This window comes from Lasioglossum baleicum, chromosome 4 (genome assembly GCF_051020765.1).
Source record: "Lasioglossum baleicum chromosome 4, iyLasBale1, whole genome shotgun sequence".
Classification (NCBI taxonomy): Eukaryota; Metazoa; Arthropoda; class Insecta; order Hymenoptera; family Halictidae; genus Lasioglossum; species Lasioglossum baleicum.
In genome coordinates, this window is record NC_134932.1 from 11,394,787 (window position 1) to 11,419,128 (window position 24,342).

General features: G+C 47.1%; 1 protein-coding gene across 2 annotated transcripts in view; it reads left to right on the forward strand.

Moving 5' to 3' along the window:
* The window catches only part of Ubx (ultrabithorax), a 178,104-nt gene that overhangs the window by 148,259 nt on the left and 5,503 nt on the right, over window positions 1-24,342 (forward strand). For both annotated transcript variants that reach the window (XM_076422357.1, XM_076422358.1), the window contains one exon: window positions 2,491-2,899. In XM_076422357.1, the coding sequence (XP_076278472.1) occupies window positions 2,491-2,807 (317 nt within the window). In that variant the 3' untranslated portion in view covers window positions 2,808-2,899. The remainder of the gene's footprint in view (window positions 1-2,490; window positions 2,900-24,342) is intronic.

Genomic DNA, 24,342 nt, shown 5'->3' on the forward strand with positions numbered 1-24,342 from the left:
CAAATCAGGTTATTAAGCTCGATCATTAAAATTTTCTTATACCGCAGATGGACAATTTTTATTTAGGATAAAGATCCACGATCTAGCCGTAATTCTGCGGGTTTCGCGAGCCGGCGTGACAGCCCGAAATGAAAATCATGGGGATGTTGTGCAACGGCGAAGGGCGTGGAAGGGTGGATAGAGCGAGGAGAGAAGAGGATAGGGGTGGCGTTCGGACGCCGAGCCACTTGATTACATTGCGATAATATACATGACGCCGATATGAACTCCGGCTCGCCGTGTTGTTGCTCGTCCGACGCGATATTGTGTAATGGCCACCTGGAAATGGTCCAGTCCTCTCTCGCGCGCGCGCTCGCGCGGCCGTAGCCTCTGTCGCGCTCTCGATAATAGATCGGCGCGGATACGATTGTAAATATGACGCGTTTATTGCGATTCCGATCCCTGCACGACCGTGAAAGTGTGTACGACAAGCCGCGAGATACCGAAGGCTAAACCCCGCTTGCTATGCGACCCTGTTTCCGCTTGTAATTCCGATCCGAACTACCCCCCGGGAAATTTGTGCCCGTGGAACGAGGCTCGCGATCGGATCGGTGAAAAATTTCATCGTTCATTGTGACGTTTGCTTTGCCGAGTAATGACGAGGCAGGTTCGAACTTCGATGAAGGCAGGGTTGAAGGTTCCGGAAAGATTGGGGTGGTTTTTGTTGAGCCTCCTCGTTTCTACTGGTAACAAGATCGAAATCTGTTAGTTTGTGGCGCTTTTTGACATTTGTTGGCCACGGAAGAGTTGGTTGCTTCGAGTAAATGACTTCCGAAGTTTGTGAAATTTAAATCGTAGAGTTTAGGGATCTTTGTCAGATGTTTCTTGGATAAGAACGGTTTTATTGGAGCCGTTGAATGTGGCAACGAGATTTAAAGCGTAAACTTTGGGGGTTTCTGTTCGATACTTCTCAGTCGTTAAAGGGTGGGTTGCTCCGAGCAATAGACTTCTAATGGTAATAAGATTGAAACATTACGCTTTAGTGGTCTTTGTTGGACGGTTCTGTACCGAGGAAGGGTAGCTTTCTTGAAGCGATAGACTCCTAATGCTAACGAGATTTAGACTCTCCACTCTAGGAGGTATTTTCAAATCAATATAGCTAGAACGCGCGAGGAACGATTCCATCGGTTTCAATATCACCCCCGCCACTTATCTCGAGGGTACCGGCGCGGCGTCCGGTCGGTTTCGGATTAATTATTCATAACAATTAAACCCTTCGAGTGAAATTAATTTCTCGGTTTATCGCGTAATAAGCGGCGATAGATGGGCGTTGGTCGTGAGAGGGGGGCAGGGGTGTCGGGGGCGTGGCGTTTAACCGAAATTAATTGTTCCGAGCGAACGAGTCGTAGTTGCCGGCCGCGGCGGAAAAACGAAAAGGGGTCGGGAGCTGAACTCGCGGCAGAAATCGTGGTTACACCGGTCCGTTTATACAGTTCGATATCAACCGTATGCGAGCCGTGCAAAAGGCAGAGAGACTGCCTTTACGGGCAAAAGGGGTTGGTTTTCGCCTCTCGCCGCTGGCAGAGGTGAAACCAGGAGGGTTTTTACGAGGCAGTAACGGCCGATAAGGTGAGCTTGCGCCCCCACAGACGGGTTTATTCCGGTACTGTACCCAAGTGGCTGTTCGACAGTACCTATCCCGGTTGTCGTACACTCCCTTACTTTCTCCCGGCACGGCGACTTGCCGCTCTCTATCTGAAAACGTTTACGCGCCTCTTCTCTGTTTCCTCCACCTTCTGCCCGTTTCCACCTCTTTCCACCTTAGAACGCCCACCTAAGAGCATCCTGGCCTCGTCGCGGTCTTATCGCGAACGTTACCGGGATTTCGGAGACCTCTCGGATACCCGGCTCGCTGCCTTGTACCGTGAACGCTTCTATTTGCTGTTCGCCGGCCTCTCAATGGGATCTCCGATCGCGCGATCTCGGATAACGCTACCGAGTGATCGCCGACCACTCGGAAATAAGGAACTAGCTACTCGATTCAAGATTTTCTTCCTGGATTTGTTGCGATCTGACCCACCTCGCACAATTTTTGTCACATTTTATATACGATCTAAAATTAGTCCTGGAGCTTCGAATTAGGGTTACCTTCAACGTTCGTTACTGTTACCCTTAACACTTGGAACAACTTTAACGCCAGGTTTATGGACCACTAATGAACGAATCTATGAAATGAATGTGTCTATCCAAATGTTTAGCCATTTTTTATAATATACAACCAGAGAAATTAATTTTGAAGCCGAATTTACATTAAAAAAGTGGGACCAGGGTTCTTGCAGGAATTAGGGTACCGAATCTAGAATGGGGGTGCGTAGGGTCGCGGTATCCGGCGTGTAAACGTTATTATTTTGCGGTGGACGGGTCCGATGAGGCCCTCGGGCCAAGTCTCGTCCGAAAAAGACACGCGATCGAGCTCGTTTGACCGTCTCGTTTGGTTTTGTTTGGTTGCAGGGGCGAACGGAATGCGCAGGCGCGGCCGACAGACCTACACGCGCTACCAGACGCTCGAGCTCGAGAAGGAATTCCACACGAACCACTACCTCACCAGGCGGAGGCGGATCGAGATGGCACACTCGCTCTGCCTGACGGAACGGCAGATCAAGATCTGGTTCCAGAATCGGCGGATGAAGCTGAAGAAGGAGATACAGGCGATCAAGGAGCTGAACGAGCAAGAGAAACAGGCGCAGGCGCAGAAGGCAGCGGCGGCAGCGGCCGCGGCTGCGCATCAGCAGCAAGCGGCCGGTGGGGGACCGGAGGGGGCCAACTAGGGGTACGCCCTGCACCGGAGCCCCCCTGACCACCCCACCACCAATCCACACCACCCTCTGCTAGCACCGCAATGTACACAGCTATATTAAAGGTGAGTGACTCCGATATCCATCTCTCTCATTTTTCGGGGCCCCCACGCGAACCCCCTTCCAACACGAAATTTTGCTTTTCTATCAGATGGTACATAGTCAAAGTGAGTTCCTTCACATAACAATCATTTGGTACATATGTATTGACAAAAGAGGATCCAACTCTAATCGCGTTGCCCTTGAAATATGTCGTCAAGGTGAACATTCTGAACATATTTTTCCTATACATCCGTGGTTGTCAGGAAGAACGCCGCATGTCGTATACTTTCACTTTCGAGATATCGCCGTTTAAAATTTTAATCACTAATGCTTTCACATAGGACATCGGTTAAATTGCATTATTTTTTTCAGCCTTTCGAATTAATTTTTATGACTTTTTTCTGGTAAGGACGTAAATTCAATATTATAAAGCTCAATTAATGCATAAAATGAATTTTTTTTAAATTGTGACATGTGGCGTTTTTCCTGGCAACCACAGACACATACCCGTCGCTTGGTCTTAATGTCTTTAAATAAATCGATGATTACAAGTACAGTTTATTCTGCAAGTTTTAATGTAGGATACAGTTTTAGCTAACAGAACGAAAGAAATTATTTCCGAGGAAGGAATTGCAAAGATTGCTGATTTTGACCATGTTGCTCAGATTGCCCCCCGTCAGCCTGCTAAACGACCAATTTCAGTCGGGTCCCTCATCACGGTAATTTTCTTGCGAGTCGCGTTTATCGCTTGTCCACCTGCCGGCTCGAACCACCTCGTCCCGCGTTCCGGTGGAAATTACGGGGCCGCTTTTAATTCGCTATCATCGAACCGGCATCGTCGTCACGTCAGCCAAGAAATGTATCATCTCGTCCGATCGAGTTTCTTGTAATTTTATATCTGGACGGGATCGTTCCTCGGTAGTGAAAGAGATTTTCAATTTTTGCGCGTCCCGATGGCCGCTACCGAGAGCGGCCATTATCCGTGGGTAAAATTCGTAGTTACCCCGGCTTCCCATAGTTCGCCCGGTAATTTATGTAAATTCGTACGGCTCGTGAGTTGTTCTTCCTCTGCAACACACAAACTCCTACGTCCTAGAACAAAAGTCTTCGGGCGATGTTCGAGGCCCCGAGCGATGTCTCTCTCCGAGGCAATCCATTGTTTTCTTCTTTCCAGACTGATATACGACCGCCACTTTTCATTTCCAGTGACACGGTGGCTTAGAAATGGCCGATTAATTCGTGTTTCTCGTGTCGCCCCGCGAATCTTAAGTTCTGCACGGACTGTTCCTTTGGCTTTCTTTCAGACCAGATGAACAGTTAGCGTTGCTGGTAATTTTTCGACGGGTTAGAGCCTTCCACAGACGATTCGCTAGGGGATGAGACGCATTTCATGCATTTTCTTCTTCGCGTTCGTTCGCGATGCGTCATTGTACTCCATAGCGTTGCAATTTTAATGATTCTTTGGTTGAACGTTGTTTAAACTGCTGAACATGTCAGTCCCATCAATTGCGAGACCTTTGTGCATCTTTTCACCGTTCCTTACTTTCTTTCTTAGCTTTCTAATGGGCGATTTATTCCATTGTTGATGCACTGCACTCAAATGTCTTCGTAAAGAAACGCACATGATGCAAGAGACTATAGATGTCGCAAATCTCGCATTTACTGATCGTCCTGGAAGAGTTAAACATTTGTACATTGTTGGTGAAGATTGTTGCCAGGGGTTCAAAGAGTGCGAATTCACCCTCCGTGACCGAAATCGTGGAGAATTCGGTGGCCTGTTCCACTTCCATCCCGCAATCTGGCGAGTCTCAAGCAAGGTGTACGAGGGAGGGAGAGAGCCACCCTTGGTAACCTAAATTCGAAAGGGTTGAAGCAGCCCCGATGGTAATGGATTTTCCCAGGGCGTCGAGCGCAGTGTTCCAACGGTGGTCGGCGAGCGCGCATTACGCCTTGATATATCATCGGAGGAAGTTACGGGGAACCTGAAGAAAATGTTGGCTAAAGAGTATTACGAATGTGGGCGGCTGGCTTTTAGCCGTTCCGGCCTTTAAAATTAAGTTTAGCCGGCACACTTAATGAGGATAAACCACCTGCGAGCGTGCCTTCATAATTCCCTAAGTTATTCTGTTTGCGTGCATTTAACTCGCGCCTGCCTGAACCTTCTGCATCTCAAGGGGTTGGCCAAACCCCCCCGCGACCACCTGAAATGTTGCTCCATCGTGATTTTCGTGTTTCTTCTTTTCCCGGGGCTTTACCGCGGATACCGCGGACGTTAACGAAGCGGCTCCGCAATTTCCTCGATTTCGCACAGCTCTCTTCATCGACCCCTGCGTTTTCGGAAGTGGTTCTCTTCCTTCTCTTTCTCGCAGAAAAGAATTCTCGCTTCTTGATCTTGCTCCATTCTAGACGCCTTTATCTTCTTCGAGCGTACCCAACAGCTCGTTTTATTTCCACTTCGCTGGCGAAATTGTTGTTCCTGTAATACGTCGTTATATTAATTCTTCTTCGAACACCACGATGTTCTCTCTTAACATTAAAAAAATGGGTGAATTTTCTTTCTACCCGTTAGGACATCATCGCGCGAAAAAGGCAGCCAAATTCCGGAACAGAAAATTCAGGGCCGTTTCTGGAGGAAAGAGAGGCTGCGGTTCAATATTTTCCAGAAAGATCCCTCGAAGCTGTCGCACGAATTCCCAGAATATTCGGAACTTTCACCGTGCTTTTCAGCGCGCGCGCTCGGAAAAAAGGCAAAAGGGAAAAGTGAAAACGGCTAAAAAAGAAAGTAGAAAGTTTCCTAGTCAGGTAAAAAAAAGAAGAAGAGGCGACATCCGTAGAAAACGTGGCGGCAATGTCTGCGCCGAAGATCCGCCGGTATAATTTGTATTTTGGTGGCAGGGTGTTCGACCATTTATCCTCGAGAAACGAACGACCCTTCGAATTGCTTGTACCGGGGGGGCAACATCGGCAGTAAAAAAAGGTCTTCGGGTTTTCTGTGCTTTCGCCGGACTCGCCTAACCCTCCAGGTTGTTCTTTTATGACTTGTTCCATGTTTTCCGTGAAAAAGATTCCCCAGAAAACGCTTTAGGAAGCCAGGTAACTTTCGTTTCGATTATGTTTCGCGTTTCCTCCATCATAATTAATGGAGTGCGTAGCCATCAAACGGAACTTTCTTTAGAGAAACTACACCGGCACGCTCCGCGTTTATTGTCTTCGACGCAACATCCTTTTAATAAATTTCGAAATTCATTATATTATGTATTCAGGCTCCGTAAGAAGTTTCATATTTTGATGTAAAGCGTGGCTCCTCGATTAGTAGACTGTGAATATTTATGCAAATCCAGCGTTTTAATTGATTTACTTATGAATTCAATGGGAACTTATTACCACACGTTAAACTTAGTTTACATTTTTATTCAATTAGCCTTTGCCCGTTGCATCCGCTATTAAAGCGCAATTCGCTGGCTAATAATGCGATATGGGGAACATTCGCGACATGCCCGACAAAATGGGCACTTACGTTTTAATGGAATGTCTGCCAGACACGATTAAAAACGAAGTCAACACTTTTAACGTCCGATGACTCCGTTCGAAATCTCATTACATATCAGTCTCCGTCCGCGATTAACGAGCGCGATAATTCCCGGTCCTCCCAAATCATCTCTGTTCGACGGCTCGCGGAGATAAACGGAAAAGTTTATAAAGTTTCCCTTTGGCCGGCAGTATCTCATCGGCCAGAGGAATTCGCCAATTAACCTCACGAACTGCATCGTAATTGTAGGCTGCTTCCTAGGCGCCGATTCGACGATACTCTCTGCTCAACGTGATGTTTAATCGATGCACTCGTTCCTCCGGTTGTCGCAGTTCCCGATCGTTTGCCCGAAGGAGCCATTCTCCAGTCCATTTTCAACCCTCGCATCGTTCGACTTTATACGTGACCGTCACGCGGAAATTTTACATACGCGAATTAGGATGATAATGCCGAATTGCCGGACGCGTTATCGACTGTGTCACGCAGCGCACGTTCTCATGGAAATCGGGCTGAAGATGGACGCTGGTTTAGGGCCGTTTTCGCGCGAAATTGGCCCCGAAACAACCCTTACGACCCTTTTCCATTTTCCCTCAAATTGGGTTCCCGTTAGATAGCACTGCGATTCCTGAAGGATTTATTTCAATGTTCCACGGGCCTTGGTTGGAATGATAGTATTTGCAAAATTATCCTCCGAGCAATCCCGTCGACCCTCTTTTCTATTTTCTAGTCCGACAAATTAGATTTCGGTGGCGTCGATATTTGAATATCAAATATTTCCGGGCGACCATCCTCGCGTAATCGTCCCCCAAACCAGCCTTTCGACCCCCTCTTCGATTTATCAGTCTTCCACACTACATCGTGATCAGATAAAGCAACAATTTTTAACGAATGTGCTCGAGTCTTCTTTTCGTGTTTGCACATCGGCGAAGTGTATCTAGAAATTACGACGGCCACGATGCGAGTAAAGATAATCGGTGATTTCGTAATTCGCCGGCGAAACAATTGTTGATGTCTGTTCCATAACGACGGTTGAATATCATGCATAAATTGAAGGATTGCAACCATTATTATTTCCTCCACTGATCACGACCGGTCGGCGGCAGGGCGGTATTACATCGAGAGAGGCGCTCTTTAGAATTTTGATTACAAGAAATTGTTTGTTCGCCGGCCGGAAACAATCAGTTTCTCCTTCCCATCGTCGTTTATTTCGTCGGCTGTATTCTTTCTTGGGTCGGTGGGGTCTTCTCCTCTCGCGTTCCTCATCGTGCTGGGCGAGAGGGGCGTTTTTCACCGGCGCAAAGTAGATCGTTAGCCGGTGCATGGAACACTGCCAGAAACTATAATCGCGTCACGCTCGAATAGTAGCGGTCGGCGGTGGAAGTAACGTCGGTATCGGGACGGGAAATCGATTAGCGCGACGATAAATTCCGATTTGAGTTATATTACCATATTAATTACATATTTATGACGTTATTTGTTAGAAGCGGCGGTGCGCGCGCCCGCGTCCGCTCCGCTCGCGACCGTGTTTCTGTTGCATTGTTTCGCGCGCTCATTAAATCGCGCATTGATAGCGGGCCGCATTAAATTCGCGACCGCGCAACCATGGCCTGATAATATAATGAGATATATACATATATTTCCCTTCCCTTTTTTCGGCCGTCGCGATCGACTCTCTCTCTCTCTCTCTCTCTCTCTTCTCGCCAGCCGAATTTGCGTTTCGAATTTACATTTCATTGTCGGCGGGCCCTGGGGCCCGACGTTTTTGTCGTTCCGCGTGCGGGGGACAGTGTCCAATTAAGAAAGGCCCCGCGCTATCGTGGCGGCGGAGTCACGGCCGAAGAATTTGACGGACCTCTAGCCGCGCTTGCTTCCATACGTCACCTTTTTTCCTCGTCTAAATAAAGAACGGGACAACGCCGAGCTCTCTCGCGGCGTGTCCCAGCCCCGTTCGGCTCGGCTCGGTCCGAACCGACCCGGTCCGCTCGACGATATACGCCAAGATAAATTTTGACAGTGAACAAGAAAAGGCAATTTAGAGGAATTTCGGCGATCTACTTTTATATAGGAAAGTTTGCCCGTATATAGCGGTGATAAATCGCCCCGCCGAGTCTGAAACCTAGAAATATTTAAAGGCATCCTCTCTCTCTCTCCCTCTCTCTCTCTCTGTCTCTCCCTCTTTCTCGGTTCCGATATCGTGTTTCCGAGCGTACGGCCAAAACGCGTCTACGGTTTTCTTTGTGAACCAAGCTTTTCTGCGTTCCCGCTCGAATAATATACTCGTCGATGCGAGAATCATCGAGCTCCTCGCGGTATTCCCCGCCGCTTATTTCTGGGACCTCGTACATCTGCGTTAACGATGGAATTGGATATGAATGATTCATAGAGAAAAGTAGAGCCAACGTTGGTACGAGGAGCGGGTCGGCAAGTAGTATGAGCGATCCTTTATACGGCCAGCTATCCCGTTGACGGTATAGCGATGCCATCTAGTGGCTCTAACGACATCTGGCTTAATTATGGCCGCCTCACCCCTAGCTCTCGAGGGCGTGGTTAAGGCGGGGACGCCCGGTCACGACAATTTCGTCGCATTGGCTTGTCACTTTTCACCATCTACCATGGCTCTACATTTTTGTCCCGTGAAAATAAAATTCCACTGATTTCTTTTCGTTGCAACGATCGCCGGGAAATGTCTGGAGAAGGCTGGGAAACAGGTAGAACGGGTCGAAATAATTCTCTGGTTGGTGTAGTACTCCGCGGCACTATTTTTCGTTAATTGCTCGTTTCCGTCGCAGATGGCAGCACGGGTCGACGCGTCGCCAGTCGACAAAGTGGTCGGTCTGCCTTACCGACGCCTCAATCGGTACGGGACGTAATTTAGAGCCGCTCCTACTTACCGTGCTTAACGCCATTCCACGGTAGTCCAATGATTGCCGGTAATGCGTTTTATGGTTTGTTTTTATCGACGCGGTCGTACAGTAACTTACAGTGCTGTTTCTGGTTCTCAACGTCGGGCTCCCCTGTTCCAGACCCAGGGGAATTCCCGGCTCGTGTTTCCACGTAGCCGCGGCCGTATATGTGCACACGAGGTTATGTGATCTCGAAGCGGGTCTCGACCTGGCGCGTTTTCTCGCATAGTGGATTCTCACGATCATTCGAAATGATGTCGCCTGGTAATTTAGGCGGTCCTGTAGGACACCGAATAAAACAGCGTGCGATTTTATTGCCACCGGTAAACCCTGATTCCGACAGATTGATGAATCCTCATCGTCCTACTCTGTCCCCGCCCCCTAATCCCGCCACGTTCCTCCATGTTTCCTCGGCGCGTTCGAGCCGACCGCTCGGTTGCTCGTCAACCAGCGGGCCCGGGGATCTTTATTGGCTGTAAAGGAAGACATTTTACGATCCATAAAAGCGTTTATAGCGCTCGAGCAGTCTTACCTCGGTTCTTACACCCCAGTTATATCCATTACCCCTTCCGCGGCCTTTCCAAGGGCGGCCACCGGCACGCGCGCGCTCTCGCCGACGCCGCCTTCGAGATTTACAGGTTACGCTCCCGGTAACACCTCGTAAACTTGGCTTAACGACTTTAACCGGGCCTAACTGCTTCCTTCCTGCAATCAGACCCTGACCTACCTCCCGCGCAGACGTCCTAGAAAAATTTCAACGCCGCCACCTGCCGCGTCCAATGCCATTGTCTCGTCCGCAACGATTCACCGAGTAATCGCACCCTATCCTTTACAACACCTGCAAACCCTTCCTTCGACCGTACAAACTGCCGGGACTAATGACCAACCCCTTTGACAATAGATAAGTAGCCTTCCGACACTCAAGGCCCACGGGAGGTATCGCAACAATGATCTGTTTTGCCCAAAGGACCTCGGACTGTCACAACATCTTAATGATACTGTTCATTAAAGACCTAATGGCCTTAGGGGTTTGTATACAGACTTAAAGTCTAGACATCAATACCTGAGGACAACCATCACGACGATGTATCTTTTTGAGAGTAAGACTACAGTCATCAGCTACCCGAATGCCGATTGTTTGTGAATCAGAGTTGACTAAGAAAAACAATGACGATAGCGCCGTGCGGATTATTAATATCCGCGCGTGCAGCAGGTGCGTAGAATCCTGGTCCGAAGGGGGGCAGCTCGCTTCTCCGATGGCAGAGGCGTGGAGCCGTCGGTGTCCGCTGTTTTATGATTTGTTTTGATTACGGTTCATTACCATTTTACGCCTTTCGCTGCCACGTAACTGGCTGGCAATAATTCTTCGTTGTTGATTCTATCGCGACGTTTACGACCGTCATTATTAGCTGATACCACTTGAACTCTCGTAAAGTCTACGCCCGTGCGATCCGGCTCGTCCGGGACATCCGCCTGCACGCCGGCCGTTGGGCTGGCCTGTGCAGGGGGCTTCCCCCTGATCCATGGGGTCCCCCTCTTGCCATGGGGATATCTCTCCCTCTCTTTCTCTCTCCCTCCTGTCCAGTGGAGGGGAGACTTACGAGTTACGGGATCGTCCGGCAGATCGCGCCCTTGTACTTCGGCTACGTCTTAATGCCATACTTCATTTATCGAGGCCTCTCTCTTTCTCTATGGCCTCTTATCTCGCCACGAGGAATCATCGTAGCCTTGGGCCTCTGGAACGATCTCCTCTACGCGTTCTCCGTTCAGAGTTCTTTCTCCGTTCCTCTCGCGTTCTCCTCTCTCCCACTCGCTCTCCTCCGCTTATTATCTTCGCTTTCATTTCGTGCGCGCTTACTTTCTGTCGTAAATTCTGGCCCGCGAACGACCGGGAGCGTCGTATCGGACCGATCTTGATGATTTCCGTATAAATCCAACACGCCGAGTAAATTTATCTCGCGCCGGACGGACAAATAATTGGATTTTGAGAAATGTCCTCGCCGCCGTGATCCCATCTCGCCGCGCGCTTCGGAGAATTCTAGTTTTTCGTCGTTCGTCCCGCAACCCGCATCGGCGATCTCTTCACGCTCCGCGCTCGGATCGAGACCCCGAGGCTGTACTGAAAATTATCTTACTGTAATTCGAAACAATCTTCGCATCGCTAAATATAGCACGAGCGAGTCGCTCGATTCCTCTTTCTCTTGTTTAGAAAATGCTCTGGGCTTTGGAGTGAAAATGAAAATGGCAAGCTCTTTATTCCAATTTTCACTCCAGTGTTTCACTCGCACATTTCTTTATTTCCACTGGCAGTTCGCAATCCCTTTGTTTTGTTAGTGCAACTTGCTGCACCGAATGCACAGTCACGGCCCAAGCGACCGAGGATTAGAGACGACCCAACAAAGAACCCAGCAGTTACACGCAACCTTGTGTAATCCCTGATTAAAATTCCGGCTTGAAAAGCGGTTCCCGAAGCTGGACCCCCCAAAAAATCTTTCCAAATTCGTCGTACGCAATTACTCGAACGTTTCCCGCGCTCGAAAGAGCTCTGTTAAGAACCCTTCACTCGGCTCTCCGGGATTAAGTGTTCCAGACTTATCAACTTAATGATCGCGATTTAAATACAAAAGGTTGGATCATATTGCAGTTTCCATAGTGGTACCGCTACTAGTAACGTGTTTGTCGGCGAAGGAGGACTGGCGGTGGCCCTGGCAAACAGGCATAAACAAAAGCTTTTTCGCGGCGCTTTGATAGCTTAATAACCGCGGGCGCTGATCCGGCGGAAGGCCCGAGGAAGCCGCGAATTTCGTAAAACCCGGTTTTGTACAGCCGGGTATTAGCATTTAAAACGTGAACAGCGCCCCGTCTGCCGGCGCCATTGGTCCGCATTTACACAACAATGAGGGGGCCGCACTCTAAAAACTCCCAGAATCCCCGGGCTCCGAAGTCAACGGAGGAAAGAGCGGCAGAGACGGCGGATGAAAAAGAAGAGAGAAACGGAGAATCGTAACGCCATCTCGATCTTTTCTTTGCTCTCTCGCTCCCCTCTCGCCCACCCTCTGTCCCCCTATCGTCTCTCCGGGGTTCTCTCTAAAGTCTCGCCGTCTCTCTTCGTATCGTCTTTCTCCCTCTAGCGTCCCTCTGCCCCGCTGCCACGGTTTGGATTTCGAGTTAGGAGACCGTGTGGGTCGTAGAACGGGACAAGAGAGGCCTGACTAGAGAACCTCTCGCAACACAAAACCTCAGGTTTCCACGGGGCTCTTTTTTTTACTCGGTTTTCGGGTCTTGGCTAGCCGCAGAGAGGAGATGGCATATACGCTCTGTCTGGCTGGATATTTCTAACACACGCGATACACACGGACGTACTGTCGAGCCTGATGGCCGGCTGCGGCGTTGCCAAATTATCTTACGCAACCGCTTAATTTTTCTCCGGGCCAGGATCGTTCCGATTTTTTTTTCGACCGCCAGGCTCATTCACTCTGATCGCCATTAACACTTTCGCGGTCGACGATGTAATTGGCTGTCCGATCTGCAGATTATGGCAGGTGGGAGGGCCCTCGACGCTGCGTCACACCTTCGCGCCGATGACGTTCGATTATGCTTCTCCTTGTTGCGTGGGTGGCTGATAATCTTTGCCATATCCATTCTAATTAAACGACGCCGAAAATGTACTGCGTTAATCGTTTGAAGGTGGCTGTGGAATTAAGATGTGGTAGGATGAACCTTACGCGTTGTTTCTGTTGTATCGTTTTAAATGATGCACATAGGTGTAGATTGAGGTACCTGAGGTTTAAGTAACGCTTAATATTCTAGAATACGCAACAGAAATCATTTTTAAAAAATTAATAAGAATGTGCGTGCAGTAGGATAAAATCGATTGATATTTTAAATAAATTTGGAATGGCGCCCTCTATGTGAATGATCGTCCGGTATCGAGCATATTCTCGCTGCGGACTCGCGATTCACGACTTGTCGCGTGGTTAAGCGCCGGGACGAACGTTTCACGAGCAGTTTTACGCCTTCTTCGTGCCGGTGGACAGAAAAAGTACTGGCTCGCCGGTTTTCTGGTACGTGTCTCGTGTGCGCGATTACACGGTTCGTTTAACGCGGCAAGAATGACCGTGCCGCGATGTCCATCAATCTCCAAACCCGCTCATATCCTGTCCTGGTCGGCGAATAATTGCCGGGCCGATAACACGCCGTCGCCCCAGCGCTAATTAAAAAGTGAACAGCCGCGTTAAAACGGATATCGACTCACCCGGGGAACGAGAGCGAGAGAGACAGGCAGAGATCGAGAGAGAGAAAGAGAGAGAACGAGACAGAGGCACACACGATGGTTGATTCCAACGCCAACACCATCTCGCTCGTTTCCAGTTTCGGACGCCGGCTTTATTTATACAGACCACCCGGGAGCAAGATCGCGTTGAAATAAAGTGGTACGAGCTAAACGTTCCTTGACCGCGCGAGCGCGTGATAAATATCCCGCGCGGAATTTATCATTGTTCACTTTACTTTATCGCGGGCCGAGATTAACGTCCGCACGGCGAGCGACTTCCGTCAATTTTGTCGTTCGCGCCTCGATCTCCCTTCTACTCTATCTTCCTCCTATCGCTAATTGCTCCAAATTATCTGCAAACGGTTCCCATAATTTTTCAGAATTTATTTCGAGGATATTCTCAATTTCATACTCAACTTTATGGAAAGATTTTATTCATTTCGATTATCTTCCACATATTTTGACTCCGCTCTCCGACCACAATGATCGAGAGTGCTTTAGTATTCGACGCGTCATCGAGCCGGACTGTGTAAAAGGTCCGAACGAGGATAGCCTCATCATCCCATTACGATTCGTCGAAGTTTCGGAAGAGTCGTGAAAGTCCGAGAAATTTTATCGCCGTCGCAGATGTACGATCAATGAATTATAGTTAATGTTAAAGCGTCTCCGCGAAGATTCTCGGTGTAATGCGTTCATTGTGTGGCTCCTGGACCCTCCAGTGCATCAGCTTTTCTTCGTCCCCCTTGTACCGGTCGTCCTCTCCCCGGGATCTCGTTGTCGTCGTCACACATTGCAATATTGAAATAACCTTTCTAGACTCTTGGTAAAGTTCCCGCAAACTTTCTTACGTTCGTGGACCCCGGCACAAAGGCGAGCAACTTGGAAATTGTGTGCGACCGAGGGGGTGGAACACGCTGCCTAATTGCGATACACTCCGCGGGACGCCTGGCACTGTTGAAAGATGCACTTACAAGTGCAAAGAAACCTCTTGAAAAACGCGTCGCATTTTTGCATTTTTATGCGGCGATTCTGGCTGACGCAGCGCGATTTTAAAATGATTGTAGATGATGAGAGATTGTAGATGTCTAGATGAACATTAAACTTCATGTTGATCAATACATCAGTTCCGAAAACAGTCTAAATAATTTTCTACGGAGTCCAGAAAAACCGCCGAATCATTACGACGTCGAATGGATGTAAATCGAACGAGCATAATTCCGGCCGGTTTTACCGGCAGCTTGAATCTCGCTAATCCGTGTCCCGCCGACTTCTAATTACCTTGTCCAGCCGTAGCACACGAGGAGCACGAACGGAAGGGGTTGTCCCACAATCAGCGGGATCCATCTTCTCCCTCCGATGGCGTTGAAACAGTGAAGAGGGGCCGGGACTTCATAACACGGCAATTGGCGTGGCGTTTGGGGGTTGCGGGGGTGGGGTTCAGAGACAATAGCCCATACACTCGGCGGGCACAGAGTAACCGTTGGCGTGGGGTATTCAGCGTGGCGTGGCAGGAGGTTTAAAAAGAAGCGGGGGCGTGTTTGGCCGCTTCCTGCTTGTCCCCTTCGTTATTCTAATGCCCCGCAAACTTTTGCGCGTCTTCGTAAATCACTGTGGGAGGGGTCTAACGGTAGCCGGTGCATCCTTCTGCGAAATGATCCCGACATCGGTACGCTTCCCCATGAAATTTCCGAATAAAAGTTTCGAATGAAAGTTTACGTTTCTTCGCCGAGTAAATCATATTCTCCGTAGCCCTACCCTTAAAAGAGCGTTAAAAGTTCAGGTGGTGTGAGCGGTGGCGAAATATGAGAACTAATTGCAACGCACTCCGCGGGGAGTTGAATCCGAAAAGGGGGTTGGAATTCGGGAGAGGGGTGGTGGTTCTCTTGCGCTCCTCTGTCCGTTGGAAAACTTAAGAAGGAACCGGAGACGTAAAAGGGGGACGGACGCAGCCAACAACATAGTTATATGCCCGAGCATGCTGCCAGCTACGCCGGCGTGTTTTTCATTTTCTTTATATCACCCTTGACGCTCGTAAAACCATTACCCGTGACCGAGCGAACGCAACTTCTATGGAAACCGTATCGGTGTGCACACGTCCACACCGGCGCGCCGCGCCGATCCGCGCGCGGTCTTTGATGATACTGGAACTTCTTCTGCAGCTTCCTCCATCCCATCGCAAGAGAGAGAGAGAGAGAGAAAGAGAGGCGAACCCAATTTCCTCGGCGACAAGCACCCCTCGGATTTCCTACGATCTCGAACTCGCTTCCACGAGCGAGCATCGGCGGGCTCCCGTTCGCCCACGGGATGGATTCAGGCTTGCTCGATACCGATTACTCATGCTCCTCCCTCGACGTTACTCTACGCTGCGCCGTGGATTTGCCTGATGATGACTCTGTTTGGTGCCGGGACGCTTTGGATTGGGCATCGAGGGGCTATTATTTAGGGAAAACGATTCATTCTTCTTACTGTGGGGCGTGCCTTTGATACGTTCGTACCTCTGGCTTCTGGACTAGTGCTCATTGATCATTTGATTTTATTGACACAATCGCAAATAATAAAAACATCAATTACACTTAAAAACGTACGTTAAAATAGTTAACATTAAATAGCACATTAAAAACGGCATCGTATAATACGACAACACGAACGATTAAATCTTCATTCTGTAGTTTCGATTCGTTCGCTAGATTTCACGCACATTTTTCCCTGCACGGATCATTATCGTAAAGCGTTGGCGATAAAGCGTCAGTTTAATTTCTTTATTGGTTCGATAGTTTCCCCATAGCTTGTTAAACTCGTACAACCGAAATACTCGGAACAGTCCATTACATTCGAGTGCTAAACGAGAGAGAAATAGAGAGGAAAAGAGAGTGAGGTAGAGGCAAAGAGAGCAAAGGAAAGAGGAAGAAAGGGATACTCCGATGTGTAGATAAGTCAGTTAGCGACTCGCTCTAGCGCGTTCCAGCGTCGAGGCTTTTTTGCGTAGCTCGCTCTCTTATTGCTCTCCTCTCTCCTTTACTCCTGCTCACTCCTGGCGGGTGATTCATCATCGGCGTCGTCCTCTCTCCTTTCTCTGGCTCGGTTGGCTGGCTGGTCTGGCTGGCTGGCTCGCCGGCTTGCTTGGTTTCTGGCTTTCTGGCCCCTGGACCCCTCTATACCCTCGCACCCCTTTCTCACTCGCTCGCTCTCTCTCTTTCTCTCTCTATCTCTGTTCCTTCTCTGTGCTTCTCTCTGTATCTGTCTCCTCTATCACTCGCTCCTTCCTCCTCTTCCTTCTCTCGGACCTATGTACTCGTTTTACTCCTACACTGGAGCCGTACCAACATGCAGTTCTGGCCCGGCAGGGCGCTCTTTCTCGCTGTTGGCTTATAGGTATTCCCGCATTTCTCCCCGGCACATCCTGGAGTCTGCGACCGCCGAGATATCTGTACTCATCCGCATAAAATTTCAAGCGGACTCGCGCCGCTGCAACCTGCTCGATTCACACCTCCCCGTGACGGTTTAATATCATCGATGCCGCTTCCCTCTAATCTGCTTCGGGGAACCGGGCTAATCAATTCCTACTTCTTGAAATCCAATGGTCCGCGACTGTCGAGACTCTCTCCGATCAGCCTCTGCATCGGTAACAACTAGACAGCGAATCCTTATGGGAAATAAAAATTTTCAATGCTTGCAATGTTTTAAATTACACCTACCATTTTATGGCTTCTAAAAATTTTCGAAATGGGTATGCTAGAATATAAAATTCCACAGAATTGAATACGATTTTTATCTATTCAAAATCTATAAACGCTACTACCACTGAAAATAACATTTTATCTGTTCTCACTTTCTTGAAATTTGCCTGCAAAAATTAGAAATTGTCTAGTTATAACCTCAACCCGTAATCACAGTCTTTAAGCAATTTAGATTCCTATGTTTCTCCGAGGAAAGGCTGATACATACTTTCTAATCATACGTAGCTCTCTCACAAGTAACACTATCTAACTGATACTCACTGATTTGATTGAAATTTAACGTACTTATTAAACACCGAAAAATATTAAATACGTGATTTTTTTGTTTCGGCTAAATACGCTTTTTACGGGTAGAAAGCACCCCTCAACCACTGGAGATGGAAACGTTTGTGGCTAATTATTTCTTAAAGGATTCATATTGCTTCTATAAATTTGAGCCTATTTTCCCATAACGTTTGATTTTTTCTTTTTTGGGAAAATAACGCAACAAATCAATTCTGAAGACAGATTTAGAGTCATCGCAAGAAATTACTGATTATAGATACAGAACGCGCTCAAGGTCTGGCAACTGCTAAATCCAGCAAGTCCGGTTATTATTTTCAAATTTTATTGATCTTGAAAATCGACCTCGAGGTCGATTGCAAGAACGCCATCAAGTGTATCACTCTGAACTGTACAACTCTGGATCTAGCAGTTTTTTCAGAAACTGTATCCTTAAGAAATAATTAGCCACAAACGTTTCCATCTCCAGAGGTTGAGGGGTGCTTTATACCCCTAAAAAGCGTATTTAGCCGAAACAAAAAAACACGTATTTAATATTTTTCGGTGTTTAATAAGTACGTTAAATTCTTGTCAGTCTCTCTCTACGTAACACTACATCTTAATTCATCCACACAGATTGTAAGAAATGAAAAGTAACACTGACTCGACGCTCAACCCTTACGCACACCCCTGCCCGCAGCGACGCGTTGGTCAAACACCACGGTTCCCTTTCGACCCAAGGACATTCCCCGATGTATCCCGTCGCACCCGGCCCAAGATATCTGCGCAGCCAGGTACACCCACTATAAGGGCGAGTGCGCGTCGCTATAAAACATACGAAACGATATATTACCCGGCGATATCACTCTCCGGCACGAGGCGATACGGTAATATTTCGCCGGGGGAGAAACGCGCTTGGAAATGTTGCCAGTGTCGGCGGTGTAAACACTGCGGGGGCACGGCAGAGATCACCGTTGGCCGGGACTGGAATAAAAGGGGGGCCACACTCTTATTTCCTGCTCACTCTATCTCTCTCTCTCTCTCTCTTTCCCTCGGTTACTCACGTGTTCCTTCGTCAACGCGATCGAATATGATGCTTTTCTACCGCGGCGCAACGTCCGACACCAACGATTCAATTATACGAGACACGGAACTGTGCTCGTGGCCGTTGCTCCAACGATTGATAGTCGTGATCCTGGCGACATACGCTTCGGGTTCCCTTAGAATCGTGTGGGCGTCATCCTTCGAAGCGTAGAGACGGTATAGACACTTCTGAAGGTTCGAAGAAGTCCCCTAGCTTCTACTTTCATCGGCGATGTTCATTCCTGCTGCAGTTTTCTAGGCGTAACACGAAAAAATCACGTAAAATGGAAATAGCAAGTATGTCAAAGTTTTATTGGTATTACCCGGTTTTGTTGAACAATTACTATAATTTTACAGACGCAAAATTTCTCTTGAAAATATATGATCCACATTTGGATCGAAAATGCTTATTGAGTAACATTTCATTGAATTGTTTATTTGCACTATCTACGATCGACATAAAGGAACACTCATAAAATGGAAATATTCGAATGACATGTTTGTTCTACTATTTTAAACCTACTGGATCGATTAAGAAAGGAGATGAATTGGTATTTTACTCAGGTTTATTACTAGACTGCGGATATTATGTATTTATGACAAAAAAGGTCACGTACAATTTAAAGCAGTGGACATGTTAAAAATATTTAAGGACATCAAAGCATTAGTTTCAGCTTAATAGGATAATTAAAAGAAGAATACAATTTTTACTTGGCTCCTGTGTCCTGAAATCAATGCAAACATTTTTTATTTTGCATAAAGATCCGCAGTCCAATTATTTCAATCGAGGTAGTCAATTTTTATGTTGCACGAAGATCCGCAGTCTGCTTATGAACGAACGTCCTCGTTTCACTTACCCGCCCACCGAGGGGTGACTCAGCAAGAATCGTGCGCATCCAACCGCATGTTCCTTCAGTCCGGACTTCATCTTCGTGGAGCTCGATAAGAGCGAAGGTTCGGGGCTATCGATTGCGTGTATCGAGCAAAACTGCGGTCCTGAAAGATTTCGTGGTCGTCGAGCGGGAAGCTAGTAGGATAGCTAGGACCACCTTCGGTTCGGAAGGTGGGATTCCGGTAATTCGACGCGTTCGGTAGAACGGAGGAAGACCGATGGAGCCGAACCCCATAGGGGAGCGAGGAAGAGGGTTTTCCTGTGGGATGGGGATGCCGGGGCTAGACAGGGACAAGCGAGAGGGAGAAAGAGATGGATAGATAGAGAAGGCTTGATACAAGGAGAGAGAGAGGGAGAGTGGGTTGGGTGTACCGGGGGATAGAGTAGGGGTGGGAGGGCGTTCCACGGCACCCTGCATGGGGTAGCTTGCAACCTCACGCGACACTAGAGCCATCTATATCCCCGGAGATTTATGAGTTCCTGGTGCAGCGGCTGCTCGCAGCAACTACACACCGCCAGGAGAGTATCGGGTCCGGGTACGGTGTTGGTGCTGCCCCCTGTCGCGACGGGCGTGCTGTTGCCCCGCGGGGGTTACGCGCAATTCGCGCTCGTGCAACGTCGCCCTGATAAAAAACCTGCGACTCGATCTCAATCCGATGCTTCTGCGAACTTCCTCTCTCTTTCTGCCGAGGCTCCTCGCTCTGTGTCCTTTCGAGCCCCACACACCCCCGCGCGCGCAGACCATCGCCGACACGCTGCGCCGAGCCCGAGCTCTGCTGGTCGGTTCGTTTGTTGCTTCTCTCTGTCCCTGTACGTTGTTTTCCCTCTCTTTCCCTCTTTCTCTCCCTCTCTTCTGTTCGTTCGATTTCTCTATCTCTCTCTTTCGCTCCTCCGCCTCCTCGCGGTCTCGGAACTTGAAATATCGATCATCATTGTGTTCCCCGCGCGTTTATGGACTGCGAACGCATTGAAATTATAGTTCCACGCCGGTGCGGGGGCTGCGACCGCGAGCCCGCTAGCCTCGCGCCGGACTCGGCCCGTGAAGAATGATCACCGGCGTCGTTTATCATACTTCGGTGCGTTTTTTCAATTTTTAAATGGTACTGCCTGGTGGTGATTCCGGGGCGGTTTTGGTAAGTAGTGGTAGTTGCCGACGATCGCTCCGCCGGCTTTTCGGGGAGGGTAGAAACATGATTTTGCTCTTTACAGTCTGATCGTTAGTTATACCGAAAGGTGTTCTTTCAATTTTTCACTGGTCCTAGGTTCTGGTGCTGTGGGGGTGGTTTTTTTGAAGTAGCGACTGTTGCGCCGTTTTTTATGGGCATGGTTCTTCTTTAAAGCCAACCCCGAGATTAGTGTTTCATTGTAGAGGGGTCTGGGAACGTAATAGGGGATGAAGGATCTGGTTCGAATCGGTTTTTAATTCGCATCGAAGGAAATTGTAGATGGAGAAGTAGATTGCTTCGGTGTTTTTGATTTGTTGGGATGAGCTTCGATCTTGAGAAAATTCTAACTACAAATGCCAAAGGAGAATAATATAAAAAATACAGTAACATAATCGTAATAAAATAATATGAGAAAACCAATAAAGAAAGGAAACGGACCAATATTCGTACGTATAAATTGCAGCCTGAAATACCGAGATTATATCGATCGTATTTATTGTTAATGTTAAATTACGAATACTTTCGGCGCAAATTTTCGATCATTTGTTAATTGATTTACAAAGCAATTTTGCAAACTACTAAAGTAATTTCGACGTTTCGATGTTTATTCAGATTATCTTCAGGGGTCACTAGAATTGCGTCTGTGAAAAATGATTTTCTTAAGAACATTTTGAAATTTAGGAATGCATAACACCAAATTAGTTGTAATTACGTTATTAAGAAAATTGCTCACACTAGCTTTGTAATGAAAATTAATAAATTCGGTGTGACAATGTATCATATGTTGGACACATGCTGGTTATCGAGACACTTAGGTAAATAGGACACATCAGGCAAGAACGTATGAGATCATAGATTGAAGCCCTCAATATTCGGCGGTAAATTTTAAATACTTTAAAGCGTATGTAATAATATTTTACCACCTCTTGCTTATATACCATATCTATATAACATTATGCTAATTCTTTTTTACCATTCAACCATCTGTGAATTGACTACATACTGTACATGTTGTATGCGAGAACTAATTGATATCGAAACGTCGGAATTACTTTAGTAGTTCGCAAAATTGCTTTGTAAATCAATTAACAATTGATCGAACCTTTCCGCCGAAAGCATTAGAGTAATTGAACATTAACAAAGATAATTTCCACTGAAAAGATAAAATAAAAATGGAGGAGAAGTGGCGACAAGAAAGAAGTATAGGTTGTAAAGGAAAGGATCGTGGGATAGAAACGGTGTGCAAAAGGAATCCGGATGGAGAATCGACGGAAGGAAAAGCACTCGTGGGTCGAGATTTTTCAAGTGCCCCCTCGACGCGGCCGTCCATTCGCACAGCCCGCGATATCCTGCAGGGTAACCGATGAAAATAGCGCGAGAGTGGGGTTTACCGGTGGCGGCACGAGGGTACGGTACGACGACAACGATATGAGTACCGGTATCTACCTACCTATGCTTCTGCTCTCCAACCCGAACGCCCCACCCTCTTGATGCGGCCGGTTTACGAGCAACCTGTGGTAACGAGAGCGATAGATAATAACCGCTCCGTGCTCAACCCCATCCCCTTTCCTCTTCCTCTCATGCTCTATCTTTCTCTTCTTCTCTCACACTCTCATTCACTCTATCTCTCTCTTTCTACTGTATCCCGATGCCCGGCCGCTCGCACGTTCATATCACCTTCGGTTATTTTTTCTCGATTCGCTCGATACGATTTCTTCGACACTTACCATCCCCGCTTTGCAACCCTTGCGCTATTCAATTCTCGCAATTCGTTTCCGATCTCGCATTCGAGGTTCACTATTTTTATGCTCTGTTTGCTCTTCGATTTTTGGGATATACTGGCCTAGCGGATTTTATGAAACATTTGTCAAATATTAACGCTAATTAGAATTCCAAGTCAATATAAGAAATATACGGACCGAGGACCTTTTATACAAATGTTTACAGTTGATTACAGTAGAACTGATAAAAACAAGAAGAAACATAACAAAAAAAATTCTCAACCTAAAATTTACATAAAAAGGGACAAGCGCGAAACTAAATAAATACAGATACGATATTAACAAATAATCTTGCGTAATTTTCTTTTGAATGCCTGTAACGTGCCATTAAAAAAATCAATATTATTATTAAGTATGTTTGAGCTAGCAATAATGCGATTTAAAGGATTTATTACTCCATATGTGGATTTGGATTTCATTGTTTGAAATCCTGCTCTCATTTTCAAAACACGTTCAGGTATGTAGAAATTGATTTGTCTCAGGAGTGCGGGACAATCTATATTATTATTTATCAAAGTAAAAATAAAGCTCTGGTCGGATACTATTCTTTGATCAGATAATGTTTCCAGCTTGACTATGTTTAATATTTTAGAGTAATCATGATCAAAGATTGACATTGGATTGTTTGTCTTATACGCACAATACCTTAGAAATTTATGCTGCACTCTCTCGAGCATTATACCATACTTAACGCTTTACGGAGAGCATATAGTTGAAGTATATTCTAACAGGGGACGGACAAGGGCAATATATGTATAGCAACCTAAATGTGTATGAATTGAATGAAAATCAGTGGAAAAACGAAGTATGAATCCGAGCATTCTTGAAGCGGCGTTGACAATGTGATAAGAATGGTTGGAAAAGTCTAAGGTAGAGGAGAAGTGAATTCCTAAGTCCTTAACTTCTGTTATTGAGGAGAGAATAGAGTCATTAAGACGGTAAGGATATACATATAAGAGGTACAGAACGATTTTTTGCCATTTTGTTCTGTAAAGGGTGGAGACAAATATAATTGGTAAACTTGTGAAAGCGTCACTTCCTCACGGTTTTTGATGAAATTTCTTTCGTCAAGTTTACCATATCATTCAAACAGCCAACAGGTAAGAATGAAATTTTGAAGAATCCGCCAACACAGAAAAATCCTCTGGTAAATTATATTTTTCGGAAATAAATGTTGGTAAGGTCCAAAGGGAAATTTATAGGGAAGTCATAGTGTTATCCGGGGCGAGCCCTGATCCCGGAGTGACGGATAAGGTTGTTTTGCCGGGCGTCGCATCGAGATTTGTGCTCTCGGTTTTTGCGAGCTTTAAGCAACATTAGACTCTCGACGTAAAGGCACGCGGAACGGGAATTTATTGCGGCTTAAAAAGTCCGGCTTCCTTCGGAAATCCTGATAAATGCGCGAAGAAGCAACGCTCGTGTACGTACATTAAACTCACGGGTGCCTGCTCGTTGCGCACAGCTACGCCGGAGAAGCTCGAAGGCGATGTGACTCTAGGCCGAAAAGCAAACTACGCCAAAAATGAAATACCGTCGCGGTACAAACAAACCTAACAGTTATGGGGGCGGTTCCTGTAGCTAGCTTCTTGAATAAATTCCGGGGATTTCTTCCTGCTCGATGGCGACGTCTTCGTGCGACGTCGCTGTAATCTCTCCTCAACTTCTCACGTTCGTCCAATTTCGCCATTAAAAATTACAGTATATATACAATATAAACATTACTATACATTTACAACTGATAATTATCAGTACTTTATTCCATTATTTTTAAAAAGTAGTTGATTAAAATCGATTGCCCAAGAAATAATAATGAAATGGGTGAAAAAAAATTTGTTTCTGAT